The 15,487-nt window shown below is 40.4% G+C and overlaps 2 protein-coding genes across 5 annotated transcripts in view; both read right to left on the bottom strand.

Annotated features, from left to right (window-relative positions):
- Window positions 1-937: 937 nt before the first annotated feature.
- LOC111263870 (uncharacterized) overlaps window positions 938-15,487 on the bottom strand; it is a 39,694-nt gene continuing 25,144 nt past the window's right edge. The window contains exons 1-5 of one of the 4 annotated variants that reach the window (XM_022839313.2): window positions 7,661-8,307; window positions 5,425-5,513; window positions 2,725-4,842; window positions 1,919-2,091; window positions 938-1,816 (exon numbers count right to left, since the gene is read on the bottom strand). In XM_022839313.2, coding sequence (XP_022695048.1) covers window positions 1,715-1,816; window positions 1,919-2,091; window positions 2,725-4,842; window positions 5,425-5,428 — 2,397 coding nt within the window. In that variant the 5' untranslated portion in view covers window positions 5,429-5,513; window positions 7,661-8,307 and the 3' untranslated portion in view covers window positions 938-1,714. Of the gene's footprint in view, window positions 1,817-1,918; window positions 2,092-2,724; window positions 4,843-5,424; window positions 5,514-5,696; window positions 5,716-7,660; window positions 8,308-15,487 lie in introns of those variants that run through there. The other 3 variants (XM_022839314.2, XM_022839312.2, XM_022839315.2) reach the window with 3 other exon arrangements.
- LOC147753031 (uncharacterized) lies at window positions 8,665-11,458 on the bottom strand. Its single transcript, XM_086969829.1, has 2 exons — window positions 11,098-11,458; window positions 8,665-10,889 (listed from the first exon to the last, which is right to left on the bottom strand). The coding sequence occupies exons 1-2, from the start codon at window positions 11,185-11,187 to the stop codon at window positions 8,736-8,738; spliced, it is 2,244 nt and encodes a 747-aa protein (XP_086825955.1). The 5' UTR covers window positions 11,188-11,458; the 3' UTR covers window positions 8,665-8,735.

The raw sequence follows: 15,487 nt of genomic DNA, 5'->3' as shown, positions 1-15,487 counted from the left end.
AGCTTGAAACATTTATCTTAGTATTAAGCCCTCCTCCGAGACTTTCGAACGTGGCTTCTCTACTAGAGTTGTTCGGATAAACACTGCTGTATACCCACCCAGTGGAACGCTATTAACCTAAAAAGATCTTGCTAGAAGCTTCAATTATTATTATGTCCTCAGCAGGCTAAGAAGCCTACGTATGAAGCATATGTTTCGCTAAAGGGGGACAGTCGAAGTTCTAAATGCCTCCTCTCTCTGCTCCTATGACAAAGATGATTACACACGACTTACCAGGTATAAAGTTGAGTTAGAAATATTTGCGAGAACTAAAATTTCTCAAAGATGTCGGCTTGTTGTTTTTTAATTATACGAAGTATGTCTTACAGAGTTGACTAGCAGCACGAGCCAACAATAGCTAAACTGATATATCGAAAACCCAAATAAGGTCCCAGCTTCAAGTCAGAAGTTAAGTAGTTAACGACGATAAATACATGCAATAAATTTAAGACAAGTGCCAACTCACCCAGTAAGCCAGTTATACCAAATTCAAGTTCTTGACCGATTCAGTTTTTAGCTCGTGGGTACCCAAAAGAACATGAAGATGAAATAACTCTAATCTTCATTGTGTGCTTTTCGGTAACACTATTCCAGTAAATACAGAAGAAAGAAAATATCTTTCTACCAAGTCTCATGTAGCATAATAGTAAAGGCAAATTCATAGCATCCATAAAATATATGACATCTATAGATTTAAAAATACAGAGAAATTTTTCACAAACTATATTTCCACACGAAACACGCGATTCGTTCTACAAGATTTTCCTTTCTACGAAGTCATGCTAAGCATCGTTGAATACTATGACACATTATATCTGCAGCTATTATTATGATTTTGATTACGTTGAGGTGCATAGTAATAGTACAAAATAAAAAGAGAATTCATGATACAGAAAAATGACGTGCAAAGTAAAGCTTGAGCTTCAATATTTTTATTTGATGATTTCACAGACAGACCTTCACAGACGTAGCTACTTGCTCCTGTGCTAAATATGGGACAATAACGATAGCAACACTCCATAGCGTCAGCTTACGTTATATCTTGTCGCCTTGACTAGAACAGTATAAGTATTTGGGTCTTCCTTTTACATAGCTTCACAAAAGTTTGCAGTATACTGCCAAAAATGTCGTGTCTAAATCTTTCTTTGAGCAGGTAATTTACAACAACAGAAACATTATTCATTTAAGTTTATACTGTTTCAATAAGTTCAAGCAATTCAACATCCTGACTGTGGCTCCGAACGTGCGCATTCCATTCCGTCCGCAGTAGCAAATCCCAAAGAGACTCCAGAGACTGAACTTGTGAAGCGTATTAGGCCGAGGGTAGCTTTATTTCTGCATACATCCTGCTATCTCTTGTATATATATATATATATATACAAGTGCACGCTTTCTAGCTCGACGCCCCAATTGGATGGAGATGCATTGTTTAATTTGATGCTTCTCAATAAGTTTTTTCTTTGAGGCAAAACAATCGAACAGAACCCATCTATCGTTATTTGGCCATATCTACGTTACAACTCATGACAGTAACTGATTCTCTGTGAGCTAGCTTTAAACCACAACTTTTAAATTAAGTTAAATTAAGCAAACTCCTCGATTTGTTGCCGTCCTTTTACACAGTTGATCTTTCATGCTAATTTTCTCTTCCCAGTGCCTTGAATGTTGTTCACGATCAAAAACTTTTTACTTCAATATCTGCACCATAGGATCGTGCTTTGCACAGGAACTGTTCTTTGTATGCGAAATTTCGGTCACAAAGGAGCATGCTCAAATCCTGAAAAAGAAACGCTTAGTTATAATAAAATTAATATTTTTCTTCCTTTAGACATAGTGCGCTTTCTCGTCACCGTCTTTAGCGTAACATATATTGTTTTACCTTGAACCTCGTTTCTAACTCCTGGACATTTTCGAAGGAGTTTAGAGCTGGTTGAATAATTTCTCGGCACTGTTGAGTGCTTTGATAATGGCCACCGCCTGCGTCTATAAATTGATTCCCCATGGCAGCTATTGCGAGCGACGTCATTAGAAATTGGGCCTTCTTTCGTGAATCTGCAGTCAGGAAAACCGGGCAGAAAACTAATTTAATAATCTCTCAATTAATGTAACCTTGTTATACTCACTACATGATATATATAAAATCTGAGAATCACGTGCCTTTTCGATTATCGTTTCAAGAAGCCTGAACCTTGAACAGAAGTTAAAAAATGCTAGTCTTTGTTTGCAATCGAAATCTCAACGATATATAAAACTTTGTTTTCGGAGACACATCGATTCAGACGAACATTGCACAATTCTTAAAATAATAATAACTCGTGATCTGTTTGTCCAAAAAATCCTATGGATAATTTTTCAACCTGTGAAAACGTAATATTACCATGTGGTTTCCCTAAGTGCGTAATCTATGTACATAAAAGACGTACGCACACGCTTCCTTAAACTATATAAACTTATTAATTTTTGAAAATGACCTAACAATAAGAAATAGTAATTTAACCACAGGCCTGGCTTTTACTGTTCACTTGTGTTTGTTCGATGTCTGTTTAAAAAATAAATTTACCTGCTGTATGTGATAGCGCATAGCTTAGCGAAGGCAACAACTCTTCAATTAGTAACATTTGTATAGCTTAACAAATATTGGTCTCAGAATATGCTTATCACACCAAAGCGTATACTCATACGTACTAACTGCTATTAGATAGATCCTGAAGAAAGCGCGACGGTTCGCAACTCCATTACGAGCTTCCCCCTCACGAAGCTCCAGTTGGACCAGTTTCTCTACAAACCATTCAGCACCGGAGAGATCGCTCGCGGTTAGGATCAGTGTCACCTTTTGTGTGCTTTCAGAATTAAGGCATTGCTCAAGATAGTTTGCCACAGCTCCAACAGATTTCTGAGTGACACATAACATCAGACTGGCATAGCCAGAGTACAGATAAAACTGTACGCCAGTGAATGGACCATAAAGTGTAACGTATAGTGATTGTCTTATTCGTGCAGCTATCCGATGATCAGTTGACTCCGATCTTTTCGATCCCTGGCGTCGGCTCTCAAAATGAATGACGGCATCCTCACGTGGCCTGTCATAGGTGTCTTCGATAATGTTATCAAGTTTCTTCAGCCTGTGCACGTATGGCTGGAGGCTACTGGATGCGTTATCTATTTCAATTAGGCTTTTCTTAATATATTTATCGTTTGCATCCTTGATTGCTGATCGAACATCCTTTAAGTAGTTAACCAAACAGCGAGTCTGCCAGTGATCACAGTCCAGTAGCAGACTTATTTCAGACTCATTCGAAGGTGAGCTGATGACCCACGAAGGAGCTATCCTGTTGCCTGATAGCCCATTGATGGTTAACCAAACGAAATCACCCGGGCGAAACAATATGTCCTGCGCCCTTCGTTGAAGGGTCAAAATGGTCGCACCAGTACTCGAACACCATTTTATTTTAGTAGTAAATGATTTTCGTCCATAACACTTCCTACAAACGCGGTCAGCTGCCATGAGAGATAGTAGCGCGAGGCTCCATGTTAAGAATGATGAGGTTTGAATAAGGTGCAATAATAGAAAGCCATAATAAAGCGCATCGGAGAGATTAACGCCTAACTCGATAATAGTTTTACTGATAACACATAAATCGAACATTAGATATACTGCAAGAAACGTGTACTTGGTAGTCAAAGTTAATATTTCGAATGCGTTGATGATTAATTTTGATTCTCTGTAAGAACATCCGGGATACATTTCAGGATTAAGCAGATACTCGGGACGGTGCGTCGAGCATCTTGAATGCATCAGGAGAACGCAGTCAGTGATACCTAGACCTACTAGGGCTGAATAAAGGACTAGCGTTAGGAATTTAGTGTCTCGTGTTATAGTGTACTGACAGAATAGAGACCGCTTAAAGAAAATCTGTATCATTTGTAATCCGGCTCCCGCCACAAGAAAGATATGGAGATTTAGCAATTCCGTGATTATGTTAGCGCTCATTGACTTAGAATGTTTTAGGAATGCCTTTGTGAAATCTATAGTTTCCTCTGAAACAGTGAAATTATCATTTTTATAAAGAACTCCACTGAGATTAGCATTCCATCTTTCGAAGGCCATGAGTTCACTCTTTTGCATGGAGTTTCCCGCAAAAAATACAAAAAAAATGCAAAGTAAATTTATAACAGAATAAGTTATAAAACACCAAATCAAAATAGATTTGCGCGCTCTTGTTTTGCTTCTGCGCAAGGTAGATGCTGATGGACGAAGGCGAAGGGGTGCTGTGAACAATGCAGAGCTCAGAATGTCACGGATTCTTTCTTTGAGACCTTCCCACTGTTGGATTGATTCCTCAATTTCATCAGCTTCGTAAGTCTCCTTTCTCGTTACTAATATTATTTCTGCAAGTCGTCTGGTAGTAGCCTCACAAATCACGATGCCCTCTTTCATGAGGACCACAGAGAGGATATCCTTGAAGCTCTCGAACGAGATCAGTCCATTTGGCTCCTTATAAATATCGAGGATATTTTTGAAGGCCTGCCTTCCCTCGAGACGACCAATCGCTCCACGAAACATTTCCTCTGTGAGGCCTTTGCTGGTGTCAGCCGCGTCTTGAAAATACAGTTCATAGATTTTGTTGACGACTGATTGGCGAAGCGGATAACGTACAGCATCAGAGAATTGTTGATAATGCATTACTTTTCCGAGAGACGTTTTCGTCGCCTCGATAAACACTGCCTTCAGGCGATCCTCGTTGCCCTGGATCTGCACTCCTTCTGAGCGAACTTGTACTAGCATGTCCATCTTGTCCTCATCTGAAATTCGAAAATATGACGGTGCATATTAGAAGGTGACATAACAATAATAATTACTTGATAAACTGAATAAGCACTTATAAATATGCACACGCATCGCTTAGAGACGGGTCTGTCGTCTAGCTTACGTATAACAGAGATTTGGTTTGCATTGGTTACCAAGAGATTATATATATCTATATAAAAGAGAGGGGAAGGGAGAGGCCGATAGTCGTCATCACGATAATAATAAGGTCAGGGCAAATAATAAATAGCTGAAATACAATACGTGCAGTATTTGAATTCTTTATATTATTTACAACACCGCGAACAGTACCAAGCAATATGTCGTGCGACCGTCCCAAAAAACTGTCAAATTTGGAAGCAATGGGCGACACTCAGTAAATACGCTTCATTGGGATCTCTAATCACCGTTCTCTGAAGAAGTTTAGACTTAAGGGTCAAACGACCACAGAGACATCATAAGAGCTGGTTAAACGCTAGTCAAGAAAAGATTGGCACCCGGTTTTTTACTAACTTTTCTGTAAAAAACTAAATTCGCCTTCGGCCTACAGCTGTAGTGTGTTAGCATATAGCACGTACCCATTCGTCGCTGCTTGTTGAATTGACGATAGCTTTGTGACAGATGATCGAACTTGCCTTCGTCACTGCGATTATGACATTACATTAGCCTAGAACAAAACGTGAAAAAAACACCCACGTTTATTATGCAGCTATACGCCAGAGCGGTAAGTTATCTATTGCTACACAGTGATGCGTGACATTGGCATCCAGATGGTACAACTTTAATGGCTGTGCCAAAAATTGATAAGGTTTATCTATCAAATAAAATTATGTTGAACTAAAATGTTTACATTTTTTTGTCGATCGATGACTGACCGGTACGCGGAGATCGTCGCTTCATACTATGTTGCGTGCAGTGCATACGTGCATTTTCGCACGCTGGTGCGAAGCCAAGTATAATGTATATCCACCGTATCTATGTATATAACGCATTGTGCTTGGGAGTTCAATTACAGCAGTCGTATGCCTACAAACCGGAGGACTGTGGAGGTACGTCTGATTGAGAATCTGCAGGTTATTCCCACAACACAGGCTAAACTCGTGGCTTTAAAAGATACCGGACTTTACAGAAGACATTTACAAGTGAATGCTAACAGAGATGAGTTTTATTTAATCGATGAACTCCAAGGGAATCAGTTATCCCGAGGCGAATTGTTCTACGATCAAAGGACGAAAGAACAGGCCGTTCCAGCAAAGCTGCAAAATGGAAATTGGTCGCCAAAAGCAACACGACAACGTCAGCAATTTCGACTACTCATATTCCAAGTAGATTATAATAATTTAAATTGAATAAGTGACCTAATTATGTTGATTTAAGGAATACCATTTTATTTCAAATATGCTTTATACTAAGGTTGTGAGAGGCGAAAAATTAGTATTTCGTTTGTTCGAAGTATTGTTTACTTCCTCTGTAAGTTCATATAATACAAACGTATGTAAAACGCATACAAATAGTTCCATATACTTAAAAAATTTTATATTTCTTATTTCATGCTAGTAATTTTTAAACAAGGTTCGCGCTACCAAAGCTATGCAGTCTTGTTCAAAAGCTTGGCATTTGATGCCCTGATGATGGACTCTCAGAGAGTTATCATCGAAAAAGTCGTTAACGCAGTAATTAAGAACATGTTGGAGATCAGTTTCTCTCTAATTGTAGCAATTGGGCCTATTTGACCTCCTGTGTGATGCCCTTAGTATAACTATAACAACATTTAGATAATTCAGGCACTTTAGTTCATATCGCTTATGTTAGTTGCATGGACCGAAGCGCAGCTGCAGCGAGATTCCGGTTTTTCTTTATTAATAAAGTAAAATTTTCTCAGTTGATTTGTATTTCTACCTGACTAAAACATTAAACGGAGTGGTGCATATAAACGTACCAGAACCCTTTTGCTATTTATTAACGACGGCTCCATTGAGCTAATATGGGTACTAGCTTCGCATTCGGAGCAGGGTATTACTACATTGGACCGCTTTCTCAGTTGTGAACGGATTTTTTCATGGAGAGGTGCTCAGAAACTTTCTCTGGCCGAAACTGGACGAATCTGGCTAAGACAATATGCGGTTACAGTGAAATGACGCCTTCTGCCGTTACGCACGAAAACGCCTGGACGCCTCACTGGAGGCAAAATTAGAAAAACGAAAAATTTTCCACAGGGCACCAGAACTATGGCCGCCCAATCCGTAAGACATAACGGCGCCCACTTCTTTTCTGCGGTGATTTTTAATGATGAAGTCAAACTAAATTTATCTATAATTGAAGAACTCGATAAATATGTATCGTGTGAAATGAGTGACGGAAAATGGACGGTTCTATTTTAAGCCTATGAATAAAATCAGGAGGCGGTCGCCAAGAGGCATAATATTTACAACAAAACGGTAAGCATTGCCGTTCATAGTGGCACACTGCCTTGGTATCGTGCATATTCTGCAGAAGGGTCTCGTTTGTCACAGTTCGAAATTGATTTATCGGTAATGAATTAGCTTATAATCAGTCACAGGGACTTCTACAGACGTAGTTCAAAGTCAACAATACTCTGAAATGCAGGTACCATCGAAGTTCGAATGCGCAATTTTTTTTTGCTTTCGTACACCTTTGGTTGAAGTTAATGTGAAATCGCATGCAACTATTTATCTGCGCCGTATGACCTCGAATAAAGCATATCAACATATTTTTCAAGTACAGACAGCACTTGGCATCAATGGCCGCTTGCCGTAGGCGACCTTGAAAAGATATCGTACAGAGTTCTTCTACCTTTCTGAAGCTCCAGTCACTACACGCGCTGCTTCACACCGCTAAACCGAGAAAAACAGCAGCGCCACTGACGCCACCTTCGATGTTTATATCGTGACGCATAGTCGGTGCGTTACTATCCTCTTATGCTATGACGTTACGTGCTAATTCTGTTCTCTCGCTACCGCTTTCTTACACCTCTCTCCACCTGCTGTCGCTGCCATCGTCATTGTCGCTGTCGCTGTTGCTGTTGTCTTGGCGCATAGGCTTCATGGGTTCTGCTAAATTGTTTTGCGTTCTTCTGTATTATTCGCCTGTGCTTCCACGCGGCTCTATGACTGAGAAAGAATGACGCTAGCCGCTTGGCAGGCCGCAGCGCCTGCGTCCAACGAACGTGAAGGGTTTACGATGTACAAGCGAAAACTTGCTTGACAACTGTGGACTGCTATTAGAGCCGAAGACGGCGGCAGTCAGGATAGTTTAGCACCCGATGCAATAGCATTGTCGTGCTCTTGTTGAATCTATCACTGTTATCTATATGGATGCGATCAATCAGTTGTAAGTTCATGTGACAGGGTGGTTAGTGCTGTTGTTAGAGAGAGTTGTTAGTCCATGAAGTGATGCCGACGTTTGTCTGCGCTCGTAAATGGTTGACTCTGCGCCGGCATCGAGTGCTGATAGCAGTCAACCATCCATTATATAGTCAAAGGTCGCATACTATGGTATAATTGCGGCCACATACTGTCGTACAGACATATTGCACACATGCTACAAGATGGAGGCATTGAACAGAACGCACACGTTAAAATACCTGCTATGTAAGAAAAATAGAAGCAACGTAGTTATGAGTGAGTAGGTCCCGTTCTACCTGACCTATTAAAAGAAGAAATGTTCATAGCATACTAGTCTGAAAATAACAGTGCACGGTTTGCCGCTATGCATAGGAATATTAAGCGAGAAACAAATTTCTCATTTTCACTCGTGATGCGACGTTCAAAAACACTGCAGGATAGGCGAGCATCTAACTATATCCACATATTTATTTTACAGACTAAAAGCACATACTAGAGAAAAAAAGACATGTCTACTAGACAAGTCATACAATGTGAGTTAAAGACTGAAGTTTGGACTCCAGCCACAGAAATTCAGGAGTATTCACTTTCTCGGCAGGTAGACCACCACTAGAACCGCAGAAGCTTTCCCGAATTAATCGAGCGCATTCCACTAATGCTTTCGGGTCCCTTCGCGGTTGCCACGGGGACCAGGGCTGGTGCTCACCGGCGATCGAACCGAGCACCTCGACGCAACACCGAAACAGTGTCTCAAGAACAATCGAGAATAACATTCGGTTAATATTTTGACACAGCCCGCTAAGAAGTTTGTTCATGAACTCGTTTAAAATCATTGCATGAGATTCGATTTCCTGGGCCGCTGTGCAGTTTGCTATCTGCTGCATTAATTGTCTTAAGGAAATAGCTACCCGAGTCAAAAAACCTTCAATTATTTCGCGAATTTTGCATTCAAGATTCGTTTTGGTTGAAATAATTGATGAAGTGCCTATAACTGGCAGGCCTTGCATACCACTTTCGCCTTGACCCTGCTCTTTGATGCGAACCGTTTCGCGCAGTAGCAATTCATAACACTCGGAAACGCCGTTAAGGGCCATCGCAAAGCGTACGCTCATGACGGCTACGTCGAGTTTTGCAAAGAATTTTTCTCGTATCAAGTTGGCCTGAATCTCCTTGCAAAAATACAAACAGCATATACACAGAGTTTCGACAAACTTGTTTGTAATTATCGGTGGCTTTACAAGAATTGAGCTGTATATCGAGCATAAACGATCATAGAGTAAATCGCGGAAGTCTCGAAAACCACAACTGAAGTGCACGCCCTCCGCTACCGACGCGAAGTCATCCGTGGAGACAATCTTTGTGATCCATTCCTTATGACTATCACATAGCTTATTGAACCACATTAAAATCGTTGATGCGGAGAAGCAGTCCTCAAGATTTAACTTCACATGAAAATAACGGCAAAATGTAATAACAACGCGATAGATGTCGAAGCTGCGATTAGCGTCTAGGGGAGCCGCTACATCTTTAAATAAAATCAAGAACTTTTTCGCTGGCTCCGATAGAAACTCATTAATATGATCACCCCATGCTGCCTTAATGATTTCATTTACGGGGCCGTAGGTTCGAGTGAAATCTAGCAGCATCTTCTGAAACTCCGTTAGAAACGGCTGAAATTGATTCTTCAGTGGTGTTAACTGGTGTAGCCACTCATCAAAATACACGCTGATTTCAGAAACAACGAACTGTCTAAAATACTCTTTTGATAAAACCAGGTCAAAATCCTCGATCAACGCGCAACACCCAAGCATGCCAACCAATTGCGTTTGGTCATAGGCGGTCAGGCATCTCACGGGAGATTTCCGATCCTTTAGGTATTCTAGTATGCCCTTATTGAATCGTCGACATAGATCTATCACCTTTTCTTCGTGTGGGTTTACTGGCATTAACCGGAGCTTCGATAGGGTTTCGAAGACGAGCAAAAAGTTTGGCGGGATTTTCGAGGCAGCTATGCTTAAAGCGTGCAGTCTCGCGGTCAGAGTAGCTGCACGGGTTAGGCCGAGTCCATGGGCCTGCAAGAGTGCTGTCTCTTGCGGTGTCCAAATGGAATCCCATGATAACTTATTGATAAGACGTACAGGTTCCTTCAAAAGGGTTAAGATAACAATTACATGTGAAATATACGCTCGTTTTGGCTCGCGCCATAAACGAATATGAGCTAGTAGACTGGCACCGCCTAAGTTTTGGAACTTCAAAGGCTTAATATTACTCTCTTCGGCGGAAATTCCTGACACTGGCAACGAAATTATGCCAAGAACTTGTCGGCAACATAACTGTACTATTCGGCTGGCTTGCGGTCTCCATATCAGAGAAAATTGGACCGAATCTTGAAATTCTACAGGTCCAATTACAAAGCTCTGCTTCCAGATGGGCTCTATTCGGGCAGTGGAGTCGACAGTAGTGCCGCTATTAACGTGTCGAATCCTCAAGAGGTAGTGTCCCTTTTTCGAAGACGACGGAGCCTGCTTCTGCTTTACGCCATCTGCCCGCAAGATGTCAATGCGTAGCGCGAGACGGAACATTCGCTTAAGAGTTTCAGCTTTCGGTGCGGACTTGATTACTTTCTCGCCAAAAGCTCCACCTGCCGTACGAACTAGCTCAATACATGACGTTTGCACCTGTAACATGGAGTTATCTCAGTCTTTATTAAGACAAATCGGTAGACTTGATGGACACCATATCAAACAGGCTGTTACAATATGGCAGTTTGTCAAGGTCAGGTAAGGTCAATGTCACAGTGTCAGACGATTGTCAAAGTGTTAGAAAGTATTTAAAATCAATCCAGCATGTATCTTATTTCAATTAATATCTACTGTTAATACATACTTTTGCTGCTATCTCCTTATTGTTTGCAAGGCTTAGACATTCAATACCCGCGCGGACAAATTCATCCGCGGAAAACTCCGAGTCAAACATTGAAAGGATGATCTCAGCTATTTCCAGGTGCTATTGCTCGGCAACGGCCACCCGGTTCGAGAGGGCGGGCCGAGCCCCAATCAGTTGAGACTCCGTCAGCACAGTTGTAAAAGCATCGACATCGAAAGAAAACTTCGTTGTGGATTTGCATTGATACATCTAGCTTATTACAACAAGGTTGTTGCTTACCCAATCACAGCCACGCGCTGGTAAATGACGCTCAATCCATCCCATTCGTCTTGCCCCGCTAAAACATTTTTGCAATTTTGTTATTTATGAAGTTTCCTCAGTCGGCTATTGAGAGATCACAGCAAAGATGTAGTTCAATACGCTAGTCAAGTCGGTAATGTTATCAGTTGGAAACAAAGCTTTCTATTTGTCTTATTGTAGGGCAGGGTCTGCAATTCTCTAATCATGATCTTCATGCGTTTGTAGATCGATACAGAAAACCACTAAATTATAATTATACGAACCCGTGGGCTTTGCCCCACGCCTGTTTTCATTGGTTGACTTAACCGATTTCACTCAGCCTAGCTACCATAGCATGTTATGAAATTGGTAAAACTATGTTAAAACTCATTATCATTTTATTGATGGCCCCTTTTAGCCTTCTTGACGTCGAAGTGTGCATTTTAGGTATAGAACTACGTATAGTAGTTTACTCAGGTCGTCAAGATCTATCGATTGTTACCAAAAAATACTCCTCCCACATGTAACGCCATGTTAAGTGTTCACCCTTCAAACGACGTTTTTGACTTGAAAAATTTAGGTTTAGGTATAGGTAAATTATCTAAATTCAACTTGTCGAGAGATTTCGATTGGTACCGAAAAGTACCATTCCATGGAATGCGTTAAAACATGGAATGGAGTTACATGGGCGAAACAGTAACCACATTCAGTTTTTGGCCCTTTTCACGCCAAAGTATCCATTTTAGCTGTAGGCAATTTTAGCCAGCCTGTCAACAAAACGTGCTTTTACACAACAAAAGTGTTCGTGAAACGTTAATGTTTCTCGCAGAACATGTCTCAGAGGATAATTCGTAAAAAATATATTACCAACATGTCCGTCGTATCTTTTCAATTCATTTCTACTTTGGTCAAAACAGATTTTCGTCACATCAAGGAAACGTGTGCTATTTTCATACCTGAATAGTCATTTTAAGTACGAACATACAAGTGTATCGTAGCTTTTTCAAGATGTATCTATTAATAGAACTACATATATAGGCCTCTATGTAACGATTGGACTATCGCTGTATGAAAAGAAAATTTTCTTGTCCTATTAAAACACGTCGGCTGTAGTATTTGTTTATTCTATGCATAAGAGCAGACGGACTCCGTAGTCTGACAGGTACTGCCAGCAAAACAAATGTTCTATTTTGTGCTACACCTGGCAAAATGTAAACTGGCAGATCGACTGCAACTCTACATCTTCAGCATTATCCTGTTTTAATTAATTTGAGACCCTGCAACGTTCAGTTAGCCTATCATAGTAACTCTATTTTTGGGATTCAGTCAATCTAGCAGCGCGATATTTAGCCCATTGCAGCTTCCCTGCTTTTTGCGTTTCATTGTTCTAGCAGTTCTGCTGCCACGCTGCACTTACTTCATCATCCTGTTCTAATATTCCGAAAAAAAAAAAAGTTCCCTGCCATATTTATACAAACTCTTACAAACTTCTGACTGCAGTTCTCTTAGAACCCTGTTATATTAATTCCGCCAGCACTCTTCTTCCACAGAAATATAATCATTCTAGATTAGTGCTAACGGAATCTAGAATGATTATATTTCTGTAATATTCTCGATCTTTTCGTTGGGGTCACTGACCCAGTTAGTTGATTGGGGTCATCCCATTGCCTTGTTCCACCAGCGATTGGTTACTAAATGTCCTTATAACTTCTTTACGTTATTGTAACGAATTCGGTAACGTATCACGTATATCCTGCTTAGAGGGGCAACAGCCGATTTTGGTTTCAGAACTACCCATAACTACGTAACTACTTCTACGCGTAGAATTCATCTCCAGCCGTGCGCGGCGTCCTCACATAGGCCAACCTTTCTGCCATTCTCGCTCTCCAAATGAGTCCGTGTTTCGAATCCTGCTATGATATTCTGTGGCATTTATCCTGTTTGTGTCACTTTTTACCCACCGAACAAATTCATTATTTGTACAGAGGAATATAAATCATGTATAACGATTACATCAATTATTTCGCAAACGAACCTAATTAACATCAAACCCCTTTAATAGGGGAAAAACGATTTCTGGAAATAAGTATTCGAAGTTATGAAGAAAATGAATTGAAGTGCTTCTATCGATCTTCATTAATGCGTACGATTTCGGCAAATTAACCACTTTGCAACTAAATCGAAAACTTTCGAAATAAATGCTACTCCCACTTTGTAAAGCTTGAAAAACAACTTCCCGATACGCGCCTTCGAGAAACTTAACGGCTATTAAGTAAATCGCCAAAAAATATCGCTTTGCCCAAGTTAACGCTACGTTTTATGAAAAAATAGAATTAAAAAACAAGTCGGCTCTATCTTATTCGCAGCTTTTCCCTGGATAAAATTCTAGCGACCAGCTAAAAATCGGTCCGGCCCAACTTCTTTACGGGGCGCACGTGAATAAAGCTGGCCGTCGTTCAACCTACAACTTTTACGTAATACAGACGTTGTTTTTTATAGAATCAGTTAGCTTCGTTATCCTGTACCCCAAGCATCAACAAGGCTTGAAAGATTTTTAACTTTTTTATTATAGGTAGCTGCACATATTAAATAAAGTTAAGGCATAATAAACATATTTGTTTTGTTTGGTGTATTAACTCCATTTCCGGGGCGTCATCAGTATTTTTGTTTTGTTTTTTTGAGAAATTCATATATTCCTTTTGGAAATTTGGAATTTGGAACTTGAGGTTAAGTAGGTTTTTTTTTTTTAGATATAAAGTCAATCCAACACTAGCCGCTTAAACTTGCCAATTCACAGTTATTAGAGGCTCGCTTAAATAACAGCTGAGGGATGCTTAAAAGCAACAGGGTCAACGAGGCTCGAAAATATCAATCACTGCATCTTTATTGAGCTCATCGATACCCATCGCATGGCGTTGAGAAACCTTTCACAAAGCGAACCATGCTAAATTTCCACTCTTCAACCAACGACGACGAGCAGGAACTTAAAAACTAAAATTAAGGAGATGAGAACATGTACCCGATTTCGATTTAGCTCATTCAGAGTTTTCGATTAGTGCCAGGAAATACCCGCTTTATTCATTTAGACTCATCTTATCTTACCATAATAGCCCATTTTAGCCCCTACAACTTTGCCATAATCATGCATAAGATATTTGGGCAAAAAAAAAAAACACCTAAAAAAGCAGGAATCATAAAACACGGCTATTTTGCCCAAATTAACATTACGCTCTGTTAGATGCAAAAAGATACATTTCTCGCAGGAAAGAGTATTCATTTGATCGTCTCCATTCGTTCTGCCGACCTTTTCGACGCCTAGCGACCCACGACGAATCAGCCGGATCCGTGCCCTCTGCAGGGTCGTCTTGGATAGAACAGGCCTGTGGACCTAGGAGTATAGAATATAAATAAACGAAAAATAATGTAGAAATTGATGGCTTATCGAGGAAGCTAGCACGCCATTTGTGGACTACTGGACTTTCGCACCAGCAAAGATAGAAACTGTTGCCCGTTGACTCTCCCACGTCCTGTTCGTGGCTAGTTCAAAATAATGTCCAGCAGTAAACAAAACGATACTTATTGAATTACTTACTATTGAACTATCCAAAAACGAGAGTTTTGCGCTCGAATGAATATGGACTATTCGTCCTTTGATAATTCGTCCTTTGACATTGATAATACACTGTCACTGTTATATCTATTTGCTGTCTGTCAAAACAAGCTAACAGGAATTGCTATCGCCGTCTGAGAAATAGGGACAAACTCCGTTACCAAAATAGTTAAAAAATAAAATTCGCGATAAACAGAAATATCAGCTCTGTATCGGTACGAAAGCTGAAGACTTTATAGTATATAGTCTGAAATAATTGGGAGCAGTTTTAACGTTCAGATCATTACACAGTTGAGACGTTTCAAAATAGAGTATCAGTTTAGCATAAGATCCTTCAAACGCGCGCTCTCTGGGCATGCTCAAAAAAAACAGGCCTCTGTTATGACAGGAAAGGCACCTGTCATAACAGAGGCCTGTTTCCCATGCGCGTCGCCACTGTAGTTCGCGTGGCTTTACACATGTTGGATATTTTTGAAATCATTTATACGATGAGAAAGATCC

The sequence above is a fragment of the Varroa jacobsoni genome, unplaced genomic scaffold (genome assembly GCF_002532875.2).
Source record: "Varroa jacobsoni isolate VJ856 unplaced genomic scaffold, vjacob_1.0 scaffold_795, whole genome shotgun sequence".
NCBI classification, from domain to species: Eukaryota; Metazoa; Arthropoda; class Arachnida; order Mesostigmata; family Varroidae; genus Varroa; species Varroa jacobsoni.
The sequence above is the reverse complement of the archived record's forward strand: the minus strand, read 5'-3'. Positions and strand labels throughout refer to the sequence as shown.

Excerpts from the sequence above, each read along its gene's own strand:
- LOC147753031 (XM_086969829.1), bottom strand. The coding sequence starts at position 11,187 with ATGTTTGACTCGGAGTTTTCCGCGGATGAATTTGTCCGCGCGGGTATT. Across the intron at positions 10,890-11,097 it reads ATAAGGAGATAGCAGCAAAA|GTGCAAACGTCATGTATTGA; the intron begins GTATGTATTAAC and ends TCCATGTTACAG.